Genomic DNA, 25,937 nt, shown 5'->3' with positions numbered 1-25,937 from the left:
CTGATCTTAACATCTCATCACCACCTTGGTAACAATCAACTGATCTCTTTTTGGCCACGTTCACACTAGCAGTATTTGGTCAGTATTTGACATCAGTATTTGTAAGACAAAATCAGGAGAGGAACAATCAGAGGAAAAGTATAACAGAAACATATGCACCACTTCTGTATTTATCACCCACTCCTGGTTTTGTCTTATAAATACTGATGTAAAATACTGACCAAATGCTGAACGTGTGATAGAATAGGGTGTAATATCATAGGGTGATAGAATAATACAGTGAAAAAAATCTTATTGTAATTGTTGGGTATGATTAACTTTGCCAAATAACATTCAATAAAAAAATGTTTTATTTTTTTTTATACAACTTGTTTTTCCTATTGTGGATTTAAAATAATACACGTGTACACAAGAAAAAATATTACACAACCTCTTATCAATAGAATCACACCAATCTAATTTTTTAACCTCTTGATTTTTTTATGATTATCGCTTTTCTTTCATGTAAAGTGTGGCACTACACCAAACTTATCTTCAGAATTGGTTGCAGCCGTCATGATAATCTCTTTATTATTATTTATTATTATTAATAATGTCTTCTTACTTATGATCTGTAGTAAATAATCTGGAAGGTGTTTTCTTTTCTCATTCTACTTAATATCTACTAGGCAACTCATTGGTCGTGAATCGTGATTTCTGTATATCATTTGTATTACCGTATAGACAGGTGAAGCAAATAGTTATTTTCGATTCAGCCATTATAGAATCTTTCTGTAGTAGAAGAATGACGATCTGACCAGCTGGTGCCCATGTAGAAATTACCAGTAAAACCTTCAATTTTATTGAAGGTAATAATTTAAGTACCATTCCCACGCTCTTCCATTCTTTCCCATTATAGTCACACAAAATGTATTATGCAAAAGCAACAAAACTGGAATCCTTTTTTGTTTGTTGTAGCTCACAACTTGAAAAGGTTTCAAACCCATATGCAAGGAACAGACACGAGCCGAGACTTTTATAGGTGTCCTGCCGGAGCATATATACTGTATGAAAGAACCACAAACATGAATATGTCATGTGAATTCGTGCAGTAATATCTTTAAATCCGGACCTTGAACATGTCTCCAGAAAACCACAAACCCTTGGACTCTCTTTAAGAGTAAGAAAACAGTGTACAAATATGAGCCACAGTGGATATAAAAGCCTAGTAAGGTTGTCGGTGGCAAAACGAAATATTCAATAGTTCTCATCTTCTTCCTCATCGTTTTGTGATTGTAGTAGATTTTTGTGAAACAGTGGACCATTACGCCTTCCCCTGTAGAATCCACTGGCGCTGGTTGGCGATGGTTCTGTACCAGACCCTGGGTCTGTTTCTAAATGGAGGGAAATAAAATGTGATAATGTATGAGAGACAAACTCAAAATAGGATATGCCAAAACCTTATTATTATTCCTTGGGCTTCATAGTTTACCAACTAATCTTATGCCTCCAAAAGAGTGAATTAATGCTGAATACATAAGGAACACAAGTAAACATTCCAGATTAATGCAAACTCTTCAGCAGGTAAGTACTTTCTATATCAATATATCTACAACTACTGGGTGCAATTATTGGGCATCTACATTTAACCACAGACAGCGGCATAAAAATGTAATCGCCAGATAATGTTAGTATTTCATTTTCAGCAGTAGTAGTCAACACTGTTACTTGTTGTGTAAATGTTGTACTTTGTTGAAAATTGTATAAAAATGTATACCTTTTTAAAGTTACTGGTGACTAATGTATTATATGTATTTAATACATGGATTCTACTTTCTTCAAAAGATAACTGTTGTGATCCCCCACCCTCCTCCTGAACTCTTGTTTTGTTTTTCCGACATTGTTATAGGGACAAGAGCGTTTAAATAAATAACTCCTGTAGTATACCAGTTTGTAAATTGTCTGCATTGGTAGATTTTGTTTGTCGCTTCATTCCTAAATGTGTTAGTTACTTTGATATACTATATTTGCAGAACTTGCATCTGCCACATCTAAAAGTTGTTTTTTCCCTCTTTTCTAGCCATGTTGGTATTTTTTTGGAATAGTTGGTATGGACCAATTAATCTTGAATTGATCTGCCTCTACGATAGATGATTGATGGAGAGGGGGTAAGAGACCACATAAGTCAGGATCTCCATTAAGAATGTCCCAATGTTTGGTCAATACATCTCTAATTTCCTTTCTACCAATAATTCTTAGGATGGACTCAACCTCTTTTTTCTTCTTAGATCTTAAAATAACTCTGATCTAATACATGATATTGGCGTCTTGAAGCCTCATTCAGAGCACTTGTTGGATAACCTTTTTCTCAAAGCCTATTGAGTAAATCACAAGCCTGATCAAAAAACTTGGGAAATGATGAGCAGTTCCTTCTGACATGAAGGTACTGCCCTTTTGGTATCCCTCTTTTTAGGGCACCAGGTGATGGCTGTCCCATCCTAATAGATGATTCTTACTGGTAAGTTTACAGAATATTTCCGTCAATCATGCCCTGTCTCATCTCTTCCTTTTTTAAGGTCTAGAAAATTAATCACATCTTGATTAACTTCAAAAGGCCAAAGGTGTTGGTGTTAAGTTCTCCAACAAAGCTACTGAATGACTCTACATCCCCTGATCATAGGATTCGACTCCCTCACCAAAAACAATGGTGTCCGCTTACCAGCCCAGGAGCAAATTTATATATGTAAATAGGGGCACATGGGCTCCCCATTGCAGTACCCCTGAGTTGGAGGTAGAACTTATCATCACAGGTGAAATAGTTATGTTTTAATATGAAGTCTAGCACTTCCAAAACAAAACTATTGTGACGAATCAGATGTGTCCCCCTAGATCTAAGGAAGTGTTCCGCTACTTTGAGGCCAGCTTCGAGAGGAATGGTACTGTAAAGCGCCTCTATGTCTATTGAGGCTAACTGTGTGCCTGTCCCAATAGTCACATCTTCCAGTCTAAGTATGAGGTCAGATGTGTCCCTTATATAGGAGAGAGGGGCAACAACAAAGGGTCTAAGGAACTTATCAACATAGACGCTGCAATTTTGGGAGATGGAATTGATCCCAGAGACAATGTGGAGCCCCTTCAATGGACTCAGACCCTTGTCTATTTTGGGGAGTGCATAGAAGGTCTTATAGTCCATAATTGCCAAGTTTCCACCTTTATCAGAGGCTTTGATAATATTTTCATTCCTAGCAAGATCTTCCAATGCTTTCTATGATCATAGGATAAATTGATAATTCTTTTTGGTTTAGCTCATTCCTCATTTCATCGGTGACCAACTTGGTAAATGTCAATACTGGTGAATTCCATACATGGGGGCATCTTTTTGCTATTTGGTCCTAAGTTTGTAAACGGACCCTCCCCATCTGCCTTTTACCATCCTCCCAAATGTCAGCGAGAATTCTTACATTGGAAAGATGTTCCTCAGTAATACCCAAAAGAGAGACACTCTGCCTGATCATGGGTTTTAAATTTTTTTCCCATTTTAATTTGCACAAAAACAAGTTCATGTCTTAAACCCATTCACATTCATTGTACCTATTAGTGGGAACAAAAGATAATCCCTTAGACAGAACTATTTCAACTTTGATTGCAAGTTCTACCGCCTGCTCAGAGGCACTGTAATGGGGAGCCCATGTGCCCATACATATGTAAATTTGCTCCAGGCCTGGTACTAGGACACCATCATTTTTTGTTGAGTGAGTCACGTCTTGGTGGTGCCCCAGATACTTTTCTGGGGAGGCTACATAGACGACATTCTCATCCTATGGTCAGGAGATGTAGAGTCGTTCAGTAGCTTTGTTAGAGAACTTAACGACTACACCTTTGGCTTAAGATTCACTTTTAAAATTAATCAAGATGTGATTAATTTTCTAGACATTAAAAAAGAAGATATGAGACAGGACATCTATTGACAGAAATATTCCATAAACCTACCAGTACGAATGACCTATTAAGATGGGAGCGGGATACCAAAAGGGCAATACCTTCGTGTCAGAATGAACTGCTCATCACTTTCTAAGTTTTTTTTATCAGGCTCGTTATCTGCATATTAAGTTTTGAGAGAAAAAGGTTTTACAAGAAGTGCTCTGAATGAGGCCTTCAAGATGGCAATTTCATGTCAGAGATCAGAGTTATTAAGACCTAAAAAGAAAGACGAGGCCAACTCCATCCTAAGAATTATTGGTTCATTTGACAGAGCGAAGGAAAATAGAGATATATTGAACAAACACTGGGCCATTCTTAAAGCAAATCCTGACTTACGTGGTCTCTTACCCCCTCCCCCCATCAATCACCTATTGCAGAGGTCGATCAATTGGTCCAAAACAACTATTCACCACCCAAAAAAACATGACTAGAAAGCAGGGAGAAGGGAACTTTTAGATTTGTCAGATGCTTGTTCTGCAAATGTAATCAAAGTAAACAACACATTTAGGAGCGTGGCGACATGCAAAATCTACTAATGCAGACAACTTACAAATTGCCATACTACAGGAGTTATTTATTTAAATGCTTCTGTCCCTATGATTATGTCGGGGAATCGAAACGTTTCTTTAAAAGATATTGAACTCCTAGGGTCTGTGCTGTGAACAATATAGAAACTGTTTGAAATCTTTAGAACGCTGTGCACAAAAAAAAAACAAATATTGTTACACACTGTGTATTTTGCACCCAGTGATATCAGGCTGCAATGTTTCTTAAAGGAAGCAGAATCCAGTGATTAAATATATAGAAGCAATCTCCTTCTACATGAATGCTGTCCTATTTTATTTTCTCCAGAGTACACTTAAACGGAGTCTGTCAGCAGGTCCCACGCAGACAGCAGAAGGTCCCTGTGCAATAACAGTATATGGGCCAACTGCTTTCCAACACTGAAATCCTCTCATATTCAAGCATTTGCAACCAATTAAATTATTTAGCTCTCTTTCCTGGCATCTAATAGACAATCGGAAGCTGCTTAAATGCCGGGTCCCTTACCCACCATCGTTCAGCTTTACAAGTTGTACATACAGCACTGTGCAAAAGTCTTAGGCAGGTGTGTAAAAATGCTGCAAAGTAAGAATACGGTACTTTAAAAAATAAAAGTGCTAATAGTATTTTTAATCAATTAACAAGATGCAAACTGAACGAACAAAAGAGAATTGTAAATCAAATCAATATTAGGTGTGAACATCCTTTGCCTTCAAAACAGCATCAATTCTTCTATGAACACTTGCACATAGTTTTTGAAACTCAGCAGGGAAGTTGTTCCAAACATATTGGAGAGCTAACCACAGATCTTCTGTGGATGTAGGCTTGAGAAAATCCTTCTGTCGCTTTCATGTTATCCCAGACAGACTTGATGTTGAGAATAGGGCTCTGTTTCAGCAATGTCATCACTTCCAGGACTTATTATTTATGCTGAAAACAGTTCTTAATGACATCGGCTGCATGTTCAGGATTGCTGCCCTGCTGCACAATAAATTTGGAGCTAACTAGATGCCTCCCTGATGGTATAGCATGATGGATAAGTATCTGTCGGTATTTCTCAGCAGTGGGGACACCATGAACCCTGACCAAATATTAAACTCTATTTGCTGAAATGAAGTCACATACTTGCAAGGAACCTCCCCCTTGCTTCACTGTTGCCTGCAGAAACTCATTATTGTACCTCTCCCCAGCCATCCGGAGAACAACTTGCTTCTGTTACAGCCAATTACTTCAAATTTGATTAATCAGTCCAGAGCTCCTGCTGACATTTTTTTAGCCCCACAGATCTTATGTTTTCTTGCATAACGGAGTTACTTGGTCTTGTTTCCATGTCGAAGGTATGGGGTTTTGACCACAATTCTTCCATGACCACTTTTGGACATACTTCTCTGAACAGTAGATGGGTTTAACTGGCTCCTACTGATTGCTGCTAGTTCTGAATTGATGGCACTGCTGAACATCTTACGATTTTGAAGCATGGTGTGTCTTTCATCTTCTGCACTAAGTTTCCTTGGCTGACCACAGTGTCTACAGTCCTCAAAGTTGCCCCTTTTTTTTAGCATTTCTTCAAAAATGCTTGAATAGCACATTTTGGAACTCCAGTCTTTGCTTTGAAATCTTTGCCTGGGAATGATCTTGCTGATGCCGTATAACTACCTTGTGTTTGTTGCAGTTCTCAGTGTGCCTGAGTGTATGACCTTTGACACGGTCTTCCACAAACTCACCTTTCTAGTAGATGTTGGCTGTTCCTTGTCCAATTTTAAGCCTGTTACACAGCTGTCTTCTTGTTTCAACTCACATGAAAATGATCATAATCACCTGTTTGGTACAACTGGTTAACCATGCGCCTGACTATAACTCTTTAATATCTCTAATTTTGTGCATGTTAGGGTACCTAGAAGAATTGATGCTGTTTTGAAGGCTAAGTGTGATCACAGCAAATATTGATCTGCTTTAAGTTTCTCTATGTATTTTGTTAATTGATAAAAATAAACTGACACTTCTATTTTTTAAAGCATTGTTACGTTGCAGCATTTTTTCCACACCTGCCTAAAACTTTTTCACAGTAATGTACAGTATACTATGTCCACTATGCCTCTTTTTATATCTAATAAGCTTTAGGTCTCCTGCATATGGCAGAGATGAGTGAACATCTTTACAATGGACCCTTTTGTATCACTGTATGGTTCCTTCTAATGAAAGAAGCAATGCATATAGGAGAGAAGTCTCAGGAATTGTTCACATGGCTGTATTATCTGTTGTGAACTCTGTTTTTGGGCTCCCTCTTGTGGTCACAAGTGGTACTGTGTGAGTGCTGTCTTTGGGCTCCCTCTGGCGGCTCTTTGTGTCATTCTGCAGGTCTGAGGCTGGATCAGCTGTCTCGTTATCTGTTAGCTGGTTTCCTATTTAGCTCACCTGGACTTTCAGTGTTTGCCTGCTGTCGATGTATTCAGTGCTATTTTGATCTCTCCTGAAGTCCTTCGCTATCAGTCTCTCCAAGAGAAGCTAAGTTTTCTGTTTGGTTATTTTTTGCTCATCAGTGTTCAATATGTTTCTTGGTTATTTACTTGTCCTTGTCCAGCTTGATAATATGTGATTTCCTTGCTTGCTGGTAGCTCTAGGGGGCTGAGTTTCTCCCCTCACACCGTTAGTTGGTGTGGGGGTTCTTGAATTCTCAGCGTGGATATTTTGTATAGGGTTTTTTACTGACCGCACAGTTCCCTGCCTGTCTTCTGCTATCTAGTATTAGTGGGCCTCATTTGCTGAATCTGTTTTCATTTCTACGTTTTGTATTTTCCCCTTACCTCACCGTTATTATTTGTTGGGGGCTTCCTATATCTTTGGGGTCATTTCTCTGAGGCAAGTGAGGTCTTACTTTCTCTATAGGGGTAGCAAGTTTCTCAGGCTGCGTCGAGACGTCCAGGAATTTAGGCACGTTCACCGGCTGCCTTTAGTGTGTTTGGTTAGGATCAGGTTTGCGGTCAGTCCAGTTACCACCTCCCTAGAGCTCGTTCTATGTTCAGTAACTTAGCTCGTTCATTCTCTGATCCTCAGCCACTAAGGATCATAACAATTATCGGTCCAAGTCCTGTCCGAGAAAACAATGGACATCACTAGGACCAATGTTATTTAATGGGACAGTGCTTGTGAGCGATTCTTTTCACTAACTGAATCTGCGCCGGAAAAAGATCCCGTAACAAAAAAAAATTGGAAGTCACAATATAGGATCGGACTGCATATAGACTGCACACTGATAACAAGTGAGAAAAAAAATAGCATTTTCTGGTTGAAATTCTGAACGATTTTTTTACGCTCGTGTAAACCTACCCTTATCACAATACACATTAAAACTTACCATTCTGCATGAATCTAACAAAAAAAATATTATAGCCCTATGGACAGAGCCATAATACAGTGTTGGGCATTAAGCCTTTTGTGCAGAGCATCATACTTGATTAAAAAGCGAAAACTGGCATCCCAGGGGAACCCCATCCTCTCATTTTATGGGAAAGTGACCACTACTCACTACAGATACATCATGTAATGAAACATCTGCTCAGGATTGAAAATCTGTTAGATTCCCATGGTCTTCCTAAGTTTGGGTAGGCATTTCTATATGCACCTATTCCTGTAAAGATCTGTACTGGGCTGTGGCATCAGTGCAACAAATTTGCTCTTCTCGAAAAAGAATGTGCTGAATAAAAAGGCAATCCAGTGCCGCAAAGGACCTGCTGACAGTTACCCTCTACAAAATAGAAATGTGATCCACTTGTAATTATGGGTTAATGAAATACATACAAATTATTTCTCCATTATTGCAGACAGTGCTACAAATTGTACTAGTTCATCTGTGAGAATAGTTGAAAATCAGTTCCAAAACAAGTCAGGGTCAGAAGCGTGCAGTTGTCGTTACACACATGCCTCGTGCATAGTTACAGCACATGCACCAAGACTACACAGTCAACATGCGCACTTAGTGATCTACCTAATTATACCACAAGGGCTGTAATGTCAGCTATACACCTTCTGTGCCAAACCAGGGAGAATAATTGAATACGTGAGTAGTAGTGATGAGCGAACATGCTCAGAAAAGGTGTTATCTGAGCGTGCTCGGGTGCTAACCAAGTGTCTTCCGTGAGCTCGAGAAATATGTTCGAGTCCCCGCAGCTGCATGTCTCACAGTTGTTCTACAGCCACAAAACATGCAGGGATTTTCCATTTGTTAGACAATCCCTGCATGTGTTGTGGCTGTCGAACAGAGACATGCAGGTGCGGGGACTCGAACATATTTTTCGAGCTCACGGAAGCACCCGAGCGCGCTCAGATAACACCTTATCCGTTCGCTTATCAATAGTTGGTAGTACAACACGTCTCTACGAACAGTCTTCTCTAATTGTAGATCAAAAGCCACAATCTAGAAAGTACATGAATTGCATAGAAATATTGAAACGATTTATATTATTTATTGCCCCAATTATTACAAGATGTATTTTGACCAGCTGCATTTCCAGCCCATGGATACAAAGGGTGAGCAGGGAATGTTTGCAAGCAGTCCATCAGCAAGGAGCAGTACATGGCTACTGTTACCTGGCCACATTATGTACTCAAGCAGAGTGACCCTTTTAACCAGCAGCTCCAGCTGTTCTTGAAGCTGGAGAAAGGAGGCTAAGCTGACCACCTGCCAGACCGAAAACAGAATGGGACAATGGACCAAGGTGATGGAGGTTAGGAGAATTCTGAGAGGGTGTGAATACAATGGCAAGATGCTGTGTAGGAACATATACATAGGGAGTGAAGGTTGGTGAAGGACAGTTGAAATAAATGAATTCATAGAATGTAGAAAAATGCATGGAAAAATAAAGGAATATGAAGGAACAATAAAAGCAAACAGTCAAATGATATAAAGAACACACTGTTTATTGGAGACATTATTATAAATCTGTGTGGATTACGACCACGTTTGGTATAAGAGTTAATTAGTGTTGAAGACTTCCACACCCCAAACTATTTATATGTGCATATAGATCTTCCAAAGACAAGTCCAGAAATACCTTTACATGACCAGTGTGTTCCTCTGTTACTGAGAAATCAGGCTTTGAAATGACATGCAAATGAGGCTTAATATCTATTTGTAGATCTGAAGCCTCTATCACTCCAGCTCTATTCCCTGTCCAGCTCCGACTCCTCCTGATTGAGTGAAAGCCTCTATGCTGTGTGACTTAAGGCAAAGGAGTTGTCAGTCAAGCAATAGGGGGTGGTGCTGGGTGGGGAATAGCGCTAAAGTGACAGAGGCTTTAGAGCTACCATTACCACTTGCATATCAATTCAAACGCTGATTTCTCAGTAATGGAGGGATAGACCGGCCATGTAATTGCTGGACTTGTCTTTGAAAGAGCTACATGCACATGTAAATAGTTTGGGGGTGAAATTTTTTTTAAAGGAGTTTTCCACTTTGAAGAAAGTGTACCCCCAATGTTCTAAAATAACAAATAGAGCAGGGACTTGCCAGACATGGCTCCGCAAAGCTGCTCGAGTCTCTGTGTTTTGCTGCATCTGTGATGTCACGTCGACACCATGCATCACCGTCGTAACACATCACTGAGCTCAGCAACTATCTCGGCTCTGCCGCTGAGCTCAGTGATTGGCTGCAGCTGTGAAGTAAGGGCTACAGCAGTAAAGTAACCGCTACAGCAATGATGTCATCACTACAGCCCCAACACCGTGTTCCTATTCGGGACGTAGATCCAGGTATGGTGAATACTAGGGTTGAGCGACTTTGACTTTTTTAGGGTCGAGTCATGTTTCGCGAAACCCAACTTTTTGAAAAGTCGAGTCGGGCGAAATCGGCCGATTACTGCGAAAAGTCGAGGATCGGCCGGAACACGAAACCCTATGCACGTCAATGGGGATATTATTTTTTTTTCTCTCTCTCTCTCTCTCTTTCTCCACAGAAAATTTTCGTTTTACACATTGCAAATCCCTACTGCGCACAAGCGATAAAATTGCGATAGCCGTGCACGCCCCTAACCCCTATGTCATCACTCTGCCCACACTCCTTCATTGGCTGAAAAAATGGCGCTAAACGCGTCATACGAAACGCGACTTTGTCGCCAAGATCGCGTACCGCATGGCCGACCCCACACAGGGATCGGGTCGGGTTTCATGAGACGCCGACTTTGCCAAAAGTCGGCAACTTATGAAAAGGAACGATCCGTTTCGCTCAACCCTAGTGAATACCTCTGCTTGTTATTTTAGAGTGTTTTGGGCTTCACTTTCCTGAAAGTGGAAAACTCTTTTAGTGCATTGTTGTGAACTAGCAGGTTGAACATCTATTCTATCGTACTGACTGAATTTCCAATTAAAATTTATAACTAAAATGACCTATATGTATATTAAAAATGAAAAAGAGACTATTACACAGGACAAATGTTTTAAAAAAAACAAGTCATTAACGTGGGTCCTCAAATGTGGACAATCCTGGCTTATAAGACGTTTTTGTTGCCAATACGCTTACCATAAAGTGTACAAAGAGATCATATTTAGCCGCAGGCTAAAACGATGCTTCTTAGCTGAGGCTGCGCAGTGGTTTTGGTCACACAACATGAAGATCACAGTATCGTGAATGATTGTCAGTGTAGTCATGTTGCAGCACATGACATACCACAAACTAAATGAGACTGTTGCCAAAAATCCAAACCAGCTTGGTTTTCGGTAACAAACTGCAAATTACTTTGTGAACACAGACCATAGTGTAAGTCCATGTGGATTGTCTGTGATCAGGCATCAATTTTATTTTACGGCCAAATGGCAAGTCTAACATTGTTTCATGACAGCAAGTAACAGAAAAATCTGACAAATTTTTTGAGTTGGAAGACCAAAGCCACTTTATAGCCCTGATCTTATAGCAAATAGTAAAAAAAAAAAAGCACAAAGAATATTGGGCACATGAGCCAAAAACAGCTAACATTAGAACACACACTTAGGCCCCTTTCACACATCAGTTTTTTGCCGTCAGTCACAATCCATTGAATTTTGAAAAAAATGAATCCAGCGACTGATGCCGCCGGATCCGTTTTTTTCTCATAGACTTGTATTAGCAATGGATTGCGACGGATGGCCTCACGTTTCATCTGTTGTTCGCTGGATCCGTCGAAAATTGTCTGGAGGCCGGAGACAACGGACAAAGTAACGTTTTTTGTGTCTGTCGAAAAAACGGACAGCGACGGATCCATCGCCGTCCATCATTTGCTCGAATGGAAGCCTATGGGTGCTGGATCCGTCAAATTATGGAATCCAGTGACGGATTCCATTTTTTTAACTGAGCATGCTCCAATTTATTTAGCCAGATCCACTAGTCGGATCCGTCGAAAAAACGAATCTGTCACATCAGTTTTTCACAATCCGCGACGGATCCGTCGAGCCAATGGATTGTGACTGACGGCAAAAAACTGATACAGTATATGAAAGGAGCCTAAATTTAACCAATAGGTTGATAAGTCTCTAATTCATAAGAGGGAATCTGCATTGTCAGTCTTTGGATTTTGGTGCCCACAAATGGATAGATACTGGCGCTCCACATTAAAAGTGATCACAATACTATCTTGGCCATTAGCTATTAGAATTGCAGTTTTCACCATTTGCGAATTGATGGGCAATCTACACGAGTAAGGTAATAAAATATCAGCAACGTGTCTCTTCTGGACTAATGCGTATTCTATTATTGAACTTAAAGAAGTAATCCCATCAAAGTTTGTATCCTCTTAACATATTGCAGTCATCATATTATATAGCACTGTGCACTTAGAGTTGCTCATTTTGCCTTTCTACTCAGTTAATTTTCTTTTCTCTGCTCTATGTAGAAACGGGAAGTCTCTTGTCCCTTCATGACTCATTCCCCTCTTCAACTTCTGACCCAACTACTCCATTCCTCCCCAGTGCCATAGACTTTTGCAGTGACTCATGACTTGTGCTGAGAAAATTATCTTCCTTTTCTTCATCGAGCTTAGAAGGAATCAGCTAGTCAGTTTTTAGTCATGTGATGTCATAGACCTAATGGAAAACAGAAGAATTAACTGGGTAGGAGGGAAAAATGAGCAATTATAAGTACACATTGCCATATAATATGATGACTGCCATATAATAGGAGGATAAAAACTTTGATAGGAGTGCTTTTCTAATGCTGTGGGCAATCCAGTGGGACCGCTGCATGCTTGGCACAAATATTTGCGGATGGCACTTTAATTTTTCAAATGTTTGGTAAAGGCTTCTAAAAATGCTTCTCTTTTCATTCACTGTCTCATTCCACCTAAATGATGCCTGCAGTGATCTTCGAGGCTATGGCCTGTTTCATCCAAGTGAAAACAAGCATGCGTTGTATGTGAAATCCAAGGTGCAGTGGCATGTATAAGTTTGGGCACCCCTCGATAATATTACTGTTATTGTGATCAGTTAAAGGGCCACTGCCACCCCCTCCAGCCGTTATAAACTAAAAGAGCCACCTTGTGCAGCAGTAATGCTGCAGTCTAACAAGGTGGCTCTTTTAGTTTTTGATTCAGTTATTCCCTCAATAAAGCGTTTTAAAATTTGCCCTAAATACCTGTCCTTAGACCTGGAGGCGGTCCGAAGCCTCCTCTGTGAATCTCCCAACGGCCGTCACTCTTCTCTTCTGGGGATGTGGTCGCCGCCCCCTTCGCGCTGTTTTTCTTAAATCCGGCGCCTGCGCTGTGCGTGCCTGCCTGGGACAGGCGCAGTCTTCATTGTCCATCATAGGTCAGATGCAGGGTGCCTGACTGCGCCTGTGCGGGCAGTGCGGCCACCCTGTTGCTGAATCCCCGCCCCGCACTGTGTTATTCATTATGCACAGTGCGGGGCTGGGGTTCCTGGGCATGCGCACTGCTCTGTTCAGACGCTCCCCCAGCTCAGACGCTCCCCCAGCTCCCCCGCCTTCCAGCGTTGTTATTTGCGGCTGCTTCATTCCAAACGCTGGCAAGGAAACCTGTATATTCCGGCAACGCTGGAAGGCGGGGGAGCTGGGGGAGCGTCTGAACAGCGCAGTGCGCATGCCCAGGAACCCCAGCCCCACACTGTGCATAATGAATAACACAGTGCGGGGCGGGGATTCAGCAACAGGGTGGCCGCACTGCCCGCACAGGCGCAGTCAGGCACCCTGCATCTGACCTATGACGGACAATGAAGACTGTGCCTGTCCCAGGCAGGCACACACAGCGCAGGCGCAGGATTTAAGAAATACAGCGCGAAGGGGGCGGCGACCACATCCCCAGAAGAGAAGAGTGACGGCCGTTGGGAGATTCACAGAGGAGGCTTCGGACCGCCTCCAGGTCTAAGGACAGGTATTTAGGGCAAATTTTAAAACGCTTTATTGAGGGAATAACTGAATCAAAAACTAAAAGAGCCACCTTGTTAGACTGCAGCATTACTGCTGCACAAGGTGGCTCTTTTAGTTTATAACGGCTGGAGGGGGTGACAGTGGCCCTTTAAGCAAGCTGAAGTTGAAATGATCTCTAAATGGACTAAAGTTAAAGCTGACACATAAAAAAATATATAGTAATTTTTTTTACATTTTAAAAATTACAGTAAGGAAAATGGGCCAATGCAAAAGATCGTGCACCTTTAGAGATTTGTGTGCTTAGATAACTTTGACCAAGGGTTCAGACCCTAATTAACTTGTTAGGGTTATGGCCTATTCACTATTATCACTCTGAAAGGCCATGTGATGTAAATTTCCCAGCTTTATAAAACCCCAGCCTCCTCTAGCCTTGTGCCAAAAAACAACAGCCATAGGTTCTTTTAAGCAGCTAGCTTTCTGAAAATGACAATGGTGGAGGCCGACAAAGCAAGAGAATGTTTAAGAAGATAGCAAAGCGTTTTCAAGTTGCCCTTTCCTCAGTTCAAAATGTAATTAAGAAATGTTAACAGGAACAGTGGAGGTCAAGATAAGGTCTGGAAGACGAAGCAACATTTCAGTGAGAGCTGCTCACAAGATTGCTAGAGAGGCAAATCAGAACCCCCACTTGACTGCAAAAGACCTTCAAAAAGATTTAGCATACTCTGGAGTTGTGGTACATTGTTCTACTGTTCAGAGACACCTGCACAAATATAGCATTTATGGAAGAGTCATCAGAAGAAAACCTCCTGCATCCTCAACATAAAATTTAGTGTCCAAAGCATGCAAAAATACATCTAAACAAGCCTGATGCATTTTGGATAAAAGTCCTGTGGACCAATGAGGTTAAAATAGTACTCTTTGGCCACAATGATCAAAGGTATGTGTGGTGAAAAAAGGGCACAGGATTTCAGAAAAAGAACGACTCAACAAACATTAAGCAATTAAGCATGGGGGTGGATAAATCATGCTTTGGAGTTGTGTTGCAGCCAATGCCATGGGGAACATTTAACGGGTGTTCTGCCCATTAATGTGCAGCAAGTTAATTCACAATGTAGTACCAGTTGTCACCATTAGAGGTCATTAGGTACACATTTATCCTGTTCCTGTATTCAGGAGCATTTCGCTTTAAGCCTGTGTTCTGACTAGAACCGCCCCCTGGTTTCCCAGGCAAGAGTAGTTATTTTCCCCCGGACCTTGAGTCTTACACACGTGTTCCTGGCTCTCTCTTCCTTCAGATCATTGCTCTTGATAAGGTGAGACACAAATGTACTTACATGTGTGTGTTATGTAAGAATCTGTATATGCAGCCACCGTGCAATGTACTGTGTAGGGGTGGGCGCACAGACCCTGGGAATCTGGACGTCTGCGTTTGATTAGAGGTAATAACTTTCATTCCCCTGTGGCAAGAATTTCTGCCTTTGGTGGCATTAGGTTTCTTATAAGTAATACATATTTTTGCTTAATTTGGCATTTTCTTAAGATTTTGCTTGCACAAAGGAGAATTTAGCTGTCCTGCTGCTGGGTTGTTGCCCTCCTATGTCCCTCTCCATGTCTCCTGGTGTACTGGTCTGTCTCCTGGTATCTGCACAATGCTCTGGACACTGTGCAGACCGACACAGCTACCCTTCTTGCCACAGCTCACGTTGATGTCGCATCCTGGATGAGCTGCACTACCTGAGCAATTTGTGTGGGTTGTAGACACTGCCTCATGCTACAGTATCTCTAGGGGTGAGAGCAATGACAAAATGCAAAAGTGACCAAAACAACAGCCAAAAAAGATGAAAACAGAATAATGGTCTGTGGTCACCCCCTGCAGAACTGCTCCTTTGAAGGGGTTGTTCTCTGTGCCATTTGCACAACAGCAGGAGAAATTGATTTACAATCAGTGTTGCTATAGAACTGGACAAGTTGATTTCACAGAAGTGTGATTGACTCGGAGTTACATTATGTTGTTGAACTGTTCCCTTTATATTTTCAGCAGTGTATAATTCTATCTTACAGTAATTTTGACTAGGGGTGCCCAAACTTTTGCATGCCACTGTAGGTATCAAAGGGTCCGATTCATTATTCACGATTCACTAAAGTCACTTTCTTTTGTCTTGTGGTATTTGCTTAAGTTTTTTTGCGCTAAATGCTTAAAAAATTGCTCGTGTACCACATGAATTTGGCAGAAAAATAAAAAATGCTCTTTATTTTGGTGTGTTACCTGTTTTTGCAGCTTTTTAGCATCAAAAGTTGCAAGTCTTTTAAAAGGTTGCAAAAATGCACCAAATTAAAAACTACTCCAGAAACTTTATTCCAAGTACTTTGTGACGTGAGATGCACAAAAATATTACAACATTTTATAAAAATCAAATTTCATGAATCAGTCTAAGACATCTGGATAAACAAAGTTGTTAAGGAGAAATAAAAAAAAAAACTTAAAAAAGAAAGAAAAATTAAAAAGTGGTATAAAGCATATAAAGAATAAGGCACAAATAATAAAGTTGCTAAAAAAGGAGTAAATTATTCCAGGAAAGTGGAGAAACAGCAATAATGAATCGGGGCCAAAATGTACAAATGAAATAAGCACTTATTAGCAAACAACTAGTGGCAGCTTTTGCAGATTGTATTCCTAAAGATTTCCATGCTGTAACGAAGTAGATACTTTTCTGTATACCAGCAGCCCATGAAGAGTTTATCTGCTTTATCCTTATATGAGATTTAGGCAATGCAAATTGGGGGGATTACATCTGTCGCTGCATTTGTGAACATGACATCACATTGACCACCTATGACATCACATTTACATTACAGTAAAGGCATTTTGTAATATACACTACATAAATTATGCTGTTTTCTTTTGCTGTTAGACTTTTTTTTATCTGGACCCTGAATGTTGAGTGATTACTTAAAGCATTGCTACACCATTTTCGACACTTGATGAAACTACAACTCCCAACATACCTCAACAGCTGCCTGACAAACTGTGGCCGACAGGGAAAGTTGGGATTTGCGGTTCCACAACAGCTGCAGCGTCGAAGGTTGCTGATCCATGACCAGGAGAGTTGGAGAAATTCAGCAGCACCTTACTGCACTAGTTACAGCTTGTACAATAGTGACGCATGGTAGACATTATCAGAACCATACCCAAAAGGGATGGACATCATTGTATGATTGGATATCGGGTCAAAAGGCATGTGGGGTTTTTGTGGTGTTACAATGAATTATTACATTCACTGGTTCCAGTAAGTCCATTAGGATTGTTATATTCTGCCACATTCCTTGTTCAGGGAACACCGGATCCTGGCCGATTGCACATTAAAAAATAATGAAGGATGAGTTCTGTTCTTAAAGGGGTTTTCAACCTTTACAGTTTAATTGTCTATAGGCTGGCCTTAATTAAAAATACATAAATAAAAAATATATTTACCTACTGACTGCTAACTCTCCTCCTCCACTGGTCCATGGTGACACTCAACGCTGATGCCAGAGTAGATAAAACAAGATCTCTGAGACCAATGATCACTGCAGTGATCACATGGTGTAGGCGGTACGGTACCGCTGCAGCCGTGTCAGCAAAGAGGGGCAGTGGAGTGACAGCAGGGAAGCAGCAGTAAAGGAAATTTTAGTTAAAAAAAACCCCTCTTTAATATGTGTAATAAGTTGTGAACCACCTAAAAGTAAAGGTTTGCAAACTGTCAAGCTTGTCGCAACTACGACTGTCATGGTTCCTAATGGCAGGGACTCAGGCAAAAACGGACTAGCTCTAGGAATGATGGAATCTCAGATGACCGCGACGCTGAACTTAACACGCAACTAATAGTAGCCAGGGGGTGTGCCTACGATTATCCCTAGACACCTCGCACCAGCCGGAGATCTAGTTACCCCCTAGTAGAGGAATACACAGACCTGGCTTGCCGCCAGGGAAACCCCAAAAGTGATAGTAGCCCCCCACATATAATAACGGTTAGGTAAGAGGAAAACACGTACGCAGTATGAATATAGATTCAGCAAAGAGAGGCCCTCTGACTAGATAGCAGAAAATACAAAAGAGGACTTCGCGGTCACCTCAAAACACTAAACAGCCATCCTGAAATTACTTTAACTCCGTTATCAACTCATGACACCGGAGTAGTAATTTCAGATCACTAGAGCTTCCAGCAGCAAGAGAAATATAAATGCATGCTGGACAAACAAACACAAAAAATGCCAAAGATCCAACTTAGCTGAATTGCAGACTTGGAGCAGGTAGCAAGCAACAGAGGTGCTCTGGTAACATTGATTGCCGGCACTAGAATGACTGAGAAGCCAGACTAAATAGGAACTCCCAGTTTCCTGATGGGAACAGGTGCAAGACAAAAGTCAGCCAGTACCACCAGTAACCACCAGAGGGAGCCCAAAAACAGAATTCACAACAGTACCCCCCCCTTAAGGAGGGGGCACCGAACCCTCATGAGAACCACCAGGGCGATCTGGATGCGCCCTATGAAAGGCGCGAACCAAATCAGAGGCATGAACATCGGAGGCAGTCACCCAAGAATTATCCTCCTGACCGTATCCCTTCCATTTAACCAAATATTGAAGTCTCCGTCTGGAAACGCGAGAGTCCAAAATCTTCTCCACAACATACTCCAATTCACCCTCCACCAGCACAGGAGCAGGAGGCTCAACAGAAGGAACAACCGGTACCTCGTACCTCCGCAACAACGACCGATGGAAGACATTATGAATGGTGAAAGATGCTGGTAGGTCCAAACGAAAAGATACAGGATTAAGAATCTCCAAAATCTTATAAGGACCTATGAACCGAGGTTTAAACTTAGGAGAAGAGACCTTCATAGGGGCAAAATGAGAAGATAACCACACCAAGTCCCCAACGCGGAGATGATGACCCACACGACGATGACGATTAGCAAACTGCTGAGTCTTCTCCTGAGACAACTTCAAATTGTCCACCACATGACTCCAAATCCGGTGCAGTCTATCCACCACCGTGTCCACTCCAGGGCAATCCGAAGATTCCACCTGGCCAGATGAAAAACGAGGGTGAAACCCTGAATTGCAAAAGAAAGGAGAAACCAGAGTGGCAGAACTGGCCCGATTATTGAGGGCAAACTCTGCCAACGGCAAAAAGGCGACCCAATCATCCTGATCAGCAGACACAAAACACCTCAAATAAGTCTCCAAGGTCTGATTAGTTCGCTCCGTCTGGCCATTAGTCTGAGGATGGAATGCAGACGAAAAAGACAAATCAATGCCCATCCTGGCACAGAACGCTCGCCAGAACCTAGACACAAATTGAGACCCCCTGTCAGAAACGATGTTTTCCGGGATACCATGTAAACGAACCACATTCTGAAAAAATAATGGAACCAACTCAGATGAAGAAGGCAATTTGGGCAAAGGTACCAAATGAACCATCTTAGAAAAACGGTCACACACCACCCAAATGACGGACATTTTCTGAGAAACCGGGAGGTCCGAGATAAAGTCCATAGAGATGTGCGTCCACGGCCTCTTCGGAATAGGCAAGGACAACAACAATCCACTAGCCCGAGAACAGCAAGGCTTGGCCAGAGCACAAACATCACAAGACTGTACAAAGGCACGCACATCCTGAGACAGGGAAGGCCACCAGAAGGACCTGGCCACCAAATCTCTGGTACCAAAATTTCCAGGGTGACCTGCCAACACAGAAGAATGAACCTCCGAGATGACTCTACTGGTCCATTCATCTGGAACAAACAGTCTCCCAGGCGGACAACGATCAGGCCTAACAGTCTGAAACTCCTGCAAAGCACGTCGCAAGTCTGGGGAGACAGCAGACAAAATCACCCCATCCTTAAGGATACCTGTTGTAAATTCTGTTTTTGGCTCCCTCTGGTGGCTACTGGTGGTACTGGTTGACTTTGGTCTTGTGTTTCCAGTGCACCTGTTTTCATCAGGAAATTGGGAGTTTCCTATTTAGTCTGGCTTCTCAGTCACTCTAGTGCCGGCAATCAATGTTACCAGAGCTTCTCTGTTGCTTGCTACCTGCTCCAAGTCTGCAATTCAGCTAAGTTGAAATCTTTGGCTTTTTGTGTTTGTTTTGTCCAGCATGCATTTATATTTCTCGTGCTGCTGGAAGCTCTAGTGATCTGAAATTACTACTCTGGTGTCATGAGTTGATAACGGAGTTAAGGTGGTTTCAGGATGGCTGCTTAGGGTTTTGAGGTAACCGCGAAGTCCTCTTTTGTATTTTCATCTATCTAGTCAGAGGGCCTCACTTTGCTGAATCTATATTCATACTGCGTTTGTGTTTTCCTCTTACCTAACCGTTATTACATGTTGGGGGCTACTATAACTTTTGGGGTTTCCCTGGAGGCAAGCCAGGTCTGTGTATTCCTCTTATAGGGGTAGTTAGCTCTCCGGCTGGCGCGAGGTGTCTAGGGATACAACGTAGGCACACCCCCTGGCTACTTTTATTTGCGTGTTAGGTTCAGCATCGCGGTTACCTGAGATACCATCTTCCTAGAGCTAGTCCGTTTTTGCCCATGTCCCTGCCATTGGGAATCATGACAGATACCCGTAGGCTCAGAATCACCAGAGGAGTCAGGCTCAAAACTCCTAGAAAGGGCATCTGCCTTCACATTTTTTGAACCCGGCAAGTATGAAACCACAAAATTAAACCGGGAGAAAAACAACGACCAGCGCGCCTGTCTAGGATTCAGACGCCTGGCAGACTCAAGGTAAATCAGATTCTTGTGATCAGTCAAGACCACCACCTGATGTCTAGCACCCTCAAGCCAATGACGCCACTCCTCAAATGCCCACTTCATAGCCAAGAGCTCCCGATTACCGACATCATAATTTCGCTCGGCGGGCGAAAACTTTCGAGAGAAGAATGCACATGGTCTCATCACTGAGCAATCGGGACTTCTCTGCGACAAAACCGCCCCCGCTCCAATCTCGGAAGCATCAACCTCGACCTGAAAAGGGAGCGAAACATCAGGCTGGCGCAACACAGGGGCGGAAGAAAAGCGGCGCTTAAGCTCCCGAAAGGCCTCCACAGCCGCAGAGGACCAATTGGCAACATCAGCACCCTTCTTAGTCAAATCAGTCAGAGGTTTAGCAACACTTGAAAACCCAGTTATAAATCAACGATAGAAATTAGCAAAGCCCAAGAACTTCTGAAGACTCTTCAGGGAAGTAGGCTGCGTCCAATCACAAATAGCCCGAACCTTGACAAGATCCATCTCAACAGAAGAAGGGGAAAAAATATACCCCAAAAAGGAGATCCTCTGAACCCCAAAAATACACTTTGAACCCTTTACAAACAAAGAATTGGCCCGCAAAACCTGAAAAACTTTCCTAACCTGTTGAACATGCGACTCCCAGTCATCCGAAAAAATCAAAATATCATCCAAATACACAATCATAAATTTATCCAGGTATTTACGGAAAATATCGTGCATAAAGGACTGAAAGAGCATTAGAAAGACCAAAAGGCATTACCAAATACTCAAAATGGCCCTCGGGCGTATTAAATGCAGTTTTCCACTCATCTCCCTGCTTAATCCGCACCAAATTATACGCACCCCGAAGATCAATCTTAGAGAACCACTTTGCCCCTTTAATACGAGCAAATAAATCAGTCAATAGTGGCAAAGGATACTGGTATTTGACTGTAATCTTATTCAACAGGCGATAATCAATACAGGGCCTCAGGGAGCCATCTTTTTTACCCACGAAAAAAAAACCTGCTCCTAAAGGGGATGAGGATGGACGGATATGTCCCTTTTCCAAGGACTCCTTAATATACTCCCGCATAGCAGCATGCTCAGGCACAGACAGATTAAACAAACGACCCTTGGGAAACTTGCTGCCCGGAATCAAGTCTATAGCACAATCACAATCCCTGTGAGGGGGGAGAGAACTAAGTTTGGGCTCCTCAAAAACATCACAATAGTCAGACAAAAATGCCGGAATTTCAGAGGGAGTAGATGAAGCAATGGAAACCAAAGGTACTTCCCCATGAGCCCCCTGACATCCCCAGCTTAACACAGACATTGTTTTCCAGTCAAGGACTGGATTATGAGTTTGCAACCATGGCAATCCAAGCACTAAGACATCATGCAAGTTATGCAACACAAGAAAGCGAATCACCTCCCGATGGTCAGGAGTCATACACATAGTCACTTGTGTCCAGTATTGTGGCTTATTCCTAGCCAATGGTGTGGAGTCGATACCCTTCAGAGGGATAGGAACTTCCAAAGGCTCTAGGCTAAACCCACAGCGTCTGGCAAAGGACAAATCCATAAGACTCAAGGAAGCGCCAGAATCCACATAGGCATCCAAAGTAATAGATGATAATGAACAGATCAAAGTTACAGACAAAATAAACTTAGACTGTAAAGTGCCAATTGCAAAAGACTTATCAACCTTTTTTGTGCGTTTAGAGCATGCTGATATAACATGAGCAGAATCACCACAGTAGAAGCACAACCCATTTTTACGCCTATAATTCTGCCGTTCACTTCTGGACAGAATTCTATCACATTGCATAATCTCCGGTGTCTGCTCAGAAGACACCGCCAAATGGTGCACAGGTTTGCGCTCCCGTAAACGCCGATCAATCTGAATAGCCATAGTCATGGATTCATTCAGACCTGTGGGCGTAGGAAACCCCACCATGACATCTTTAACGGCGTCAGAGAGCCCTTCTCTGAAATTCGCCGCCAGGGCGCACTCATTCCACTGAGTAAGCACAGACCATTTTCGAAATTTTTGACAATATATTTCAGCTTCATCATGCCCTTGAGAGAGGGCTATCAAGGCCTTTTCAGCCTGAATCTCCAAATTAGGTTCCTCATAGAGCAACCCCAGTGCCAGAAAAAACGCATCCACATTGAGCAGCGCAGGATCCCCTGGTGCCAATGCAAATGCCCAATTCTGGGGGTCACCCCGCAACAAGGAAATCACAATTTTAACCTGCTGAGCAGAGTCTCCAGCGGAGCGAGATCTCAGAGAAAGATACAATTTACAATTGTGCTTAAAATTCAAAAAACGAGATCTATCTCCAGAAAAGAACTCAGGTATAGGAATCTTGGGTTCTGACATAGGAGCATGTATAACATAGTCTTGGATATTTTGAACCTTAGAAGCAAGAGCACTCAGGCCTGTAGCTAAACTCTGGATATCCATTTCTCAACAGCTGAGATCTGAGCCATTCGGGGGTTAAGAGGAGAGAAAAAAGCAGCAGATTGCAATTATGGCTAGACAGAACTTCTGAGTAAAAAAAAAAAAAAAGTGTCAGAAACTTTTTCTTTTCTCTCTTTCTTCAGCCAATACCTTTAATACATTTGCGGCCGGCAATACTGTCATGGTTCCCAATGGCAGGGACTCAGGCAAAAACGGACTAGCTCTAGGAATGATGGAATCTCAGATGACCGCGACACTGAACCTAACACGCAACTAATAGTAGCCAGGGGGTGTGCCTACGATTATCCCTAGACACCTCGCACCAGCCGGAGATCTAGTTACCCCCTAGTAGAGGAATACACAGACCTGGCTTGCCTCCAGGGAAACCCCAAAAGTGATAGTAGCCCCCCACATATAATAACGGTTAGGTAAGAGGAAAACACGTACGCAGTATGAATATAGATTCAGCAAAGAGAGGCCCTCTGACTAGATAGCAGAAAATACAAAAGAGGACTTCGCGGTCACCTCAAAACCCTAAACAGCCATCCTGAAATTACTTTAACTCCGTTATCAACTCATGACACCGGAGTAGTAATTTCAGATCACTAGAGCTTCCAGCAGCAAGAGAAATATAAATGCATGCTGGACAAACAAACACAAAAAATGCCAAAGATCCAACTTAGCTGAATTGCAGACTTGGAGCAGGTAGCAAGCAACAGAGGTGCTCTGGTAACATTGATTGCCGGCACTAGAATGACTGAGAAGCCAGACTAAATAGGAACTCCCAGTTTCCTGATGGGAACAGGTGCAAGACAAAAGTCAGCCAGTACCACCAGTAACCACCAGAGGGAGCCCAAAAACAGAATTCACAACATACGACTACTAATTAAATTACTGTATCAAGGGGAAAAATTTATAATTTAGGATTTATATGCCTAGGACTGGTGCACAGGGATGACAACTTACAAGTAACTGTCAATAACGCCAGACGATCTAGTTATTTTACACGTTCCTCTGAATGTTGTTAATGTATGGCTTGGTGATCAATGTTGTTAATAGACATCTCAATAAAGAGAATATCCAGCTGCTAGTAGAACTTTTCTAAGTTATTACTACATGTCAGCTGGATTGTTTTGCATTTGTGTCCTAATGTGGTTATATAATTCTGTAGACTGTGTGTGGAGGAAAAAGGGATCACACTGTATCTGGATTTAAAGCACTTAGAACTACCATTGTGCCTCCTACTTATGAACATTTCCCTAATCCACCCCGTCCTTAATTCTAGGTTAAATTCAGACGAGAGCTGAACTTTGCAGTCCAGTCACGTCTGCAAATTATGGATGCTACTGACTCCGGACATATGGTCTGCGTAGAAAGTCACCCATGTTGACTAGCACATAGACAAACATTGGTCTGTGCACACAAGACCACATACAGATAAAAATAAAAGTTCAAGTGAATGTACTCGTCAAGCAACAAACATGCTATGTGCCTCGACTACTGCAAAATCATTATCTACGGCCTTCTATCTACCACCCTTGCTCCCTTCAATCCATCTTCAAACTCTTCTATTTGATTAATACACCTGGAACTCTCCACCTCAGCATATCAGATTGTCTCCCACCAATGAAGAAAATAGACAGGCCTACAAGCTTCAATAACCTTGCTGCCGCCACATTACCACTTGATCAGCTTCCCTGCGTCTGACTTCATGCCTCCTTCCCCTATACTTTGAGAGTCTAAGCCTATAAAGGCAGTGTCACGCTGCAGCTATGCAGATAACTGCAACTTCCACTAGATGGCAATAGTGTGGAAGGATAGTAACAAATCTGCAAGGGCAGACCTGCAGTGCTGCAGCGAAGCTACCACTAGGTGGCAGCAGAATAGTCAAACAAGCCGAGTCAAAACCTATACCGTCACGCAGTACAAAGGGAAAAACAAGCACAGAGTTAGTGGAGAGCCAAAAGGTCAATACCAGACAAAAGGCAGAAGTACCAGGGACCAGAGGCAAAGTAAAGTCAGAGTTCAAGCCGAGTCAAACACTGGGAAATCCAAAAGCAATCAGGAAACACTAAGACAGGACAGGCAGGGAAGGAAGAATAACCACGAGCAAGGTCAGAAAGCGCAGCAGGACCAATCAGCGTACTACCAGAGTCAGATTCTCATGTCGTAGGCAGAAAATATAACGGACACCGCCTGCAGGATACAGCGGTGCTAAATAGCAAACCTGAACCCAGAATGAGGCAGAGGAACGGTAACCCTTGACATGATTAGACTGGGAAAAGGTCAGGCAGGACTCAAAACCCAGACTGGATCATGACAAGCAGGTTACTCTCTTCCTCTGTACCAGTCTGTCACTATTCGTTTGTGTTTATTGCATTTGCTTTAAGTTTTATGTACAATATCAATTCCAAAAAGGTTGGGACGCTGTGTGAAATGTAAGAAATGCAATGATTTTTAAATCTAGTATAGCCATATTTTATTCACAACAGAACACAGAACACAGATCAGAAGATGAAAAAAAATATTTTTTTTCACATGCAATGGAAAAAATATCTAATTTAGAAATTGATTGCAGCACCTCTTCTCGAAAAAGTTGGGATAAGACAATGTCTACACTTGTGTAGCTTCCCCTCTTCTTTTTACAACAATCTGTAATCGTCTAGAAAGTGAGGAGACAATTGCTGGAGTTTTGGGAGAGTAATGTTATCCTACACTGATGTAGGATTCCAGCTGCTCAACAGTCCTGGGTCTCTGCCGAATTTTTTGTTTCACAATGCACCAAATGTTTTCTATTAATGAAAGGTCTGGACTTTATGTATCCAGTACATCTCCTAAATTCTTCTGTGAAGCCATGGTGTTGTGG

At 42.1% G+C, this 25,937-nt stretch overlaps 1 protein-coding gene across 9 annotated transcripts in view; it reads right to left on the bottom strand.

Moving 5' to 3' along the window:
• Positions 1-332: 332 nt before the first annotated feature.
• EMID1 (EMI domain containing 1) overlaps positions 333-25,937 on the bottom strand; it is a 224,204-nt gene continuing 198,599 nt past the window's right edge. For 6 of the 9 annotated variants that reach the window (XM_077296643.1, XM_077296661.1, XM_077296670.1 and 3 more), the window contains one exon: positions 333-1,373. In XM_077296643.1, the coding sequence (XP_077152758.1) occupies positions 1,237-1,373 (137 nt within the window). In that variant the 3' untranslated portion in view covers positions 333-1,236. Of the gene's footprint in view, positions 1,374-9,090; positions 9,182-25,937 lie in introns of all 9 variants that reach the window. The other 3 variants (XM_077296635.1, XM_077296653.1, XM_077296678.1) reach the window with 2 other exon arrangements.

Source organism: Ranitomeya variabilis, chromosome 1, assembly GCF_051348905.1.
Source record: "Ranitomeya variabilis isolate aRanVar5 chromosome 1, aRanVar5.hap1, whole genome shotgun sequence".
In the NCBI taxonomy this organism is placed as follows: domain Eukaryota; kingdom Metazoa; phylum Chordata; class Amphibia; order Anura; family Dendrobatidae; genus Ranitomeya; species Ranitomeya variabilis.
Note: the sequence above shows the minus strand (reverse complement) of the source record. Positions and strands in the feature narration are given on the sequence as shown.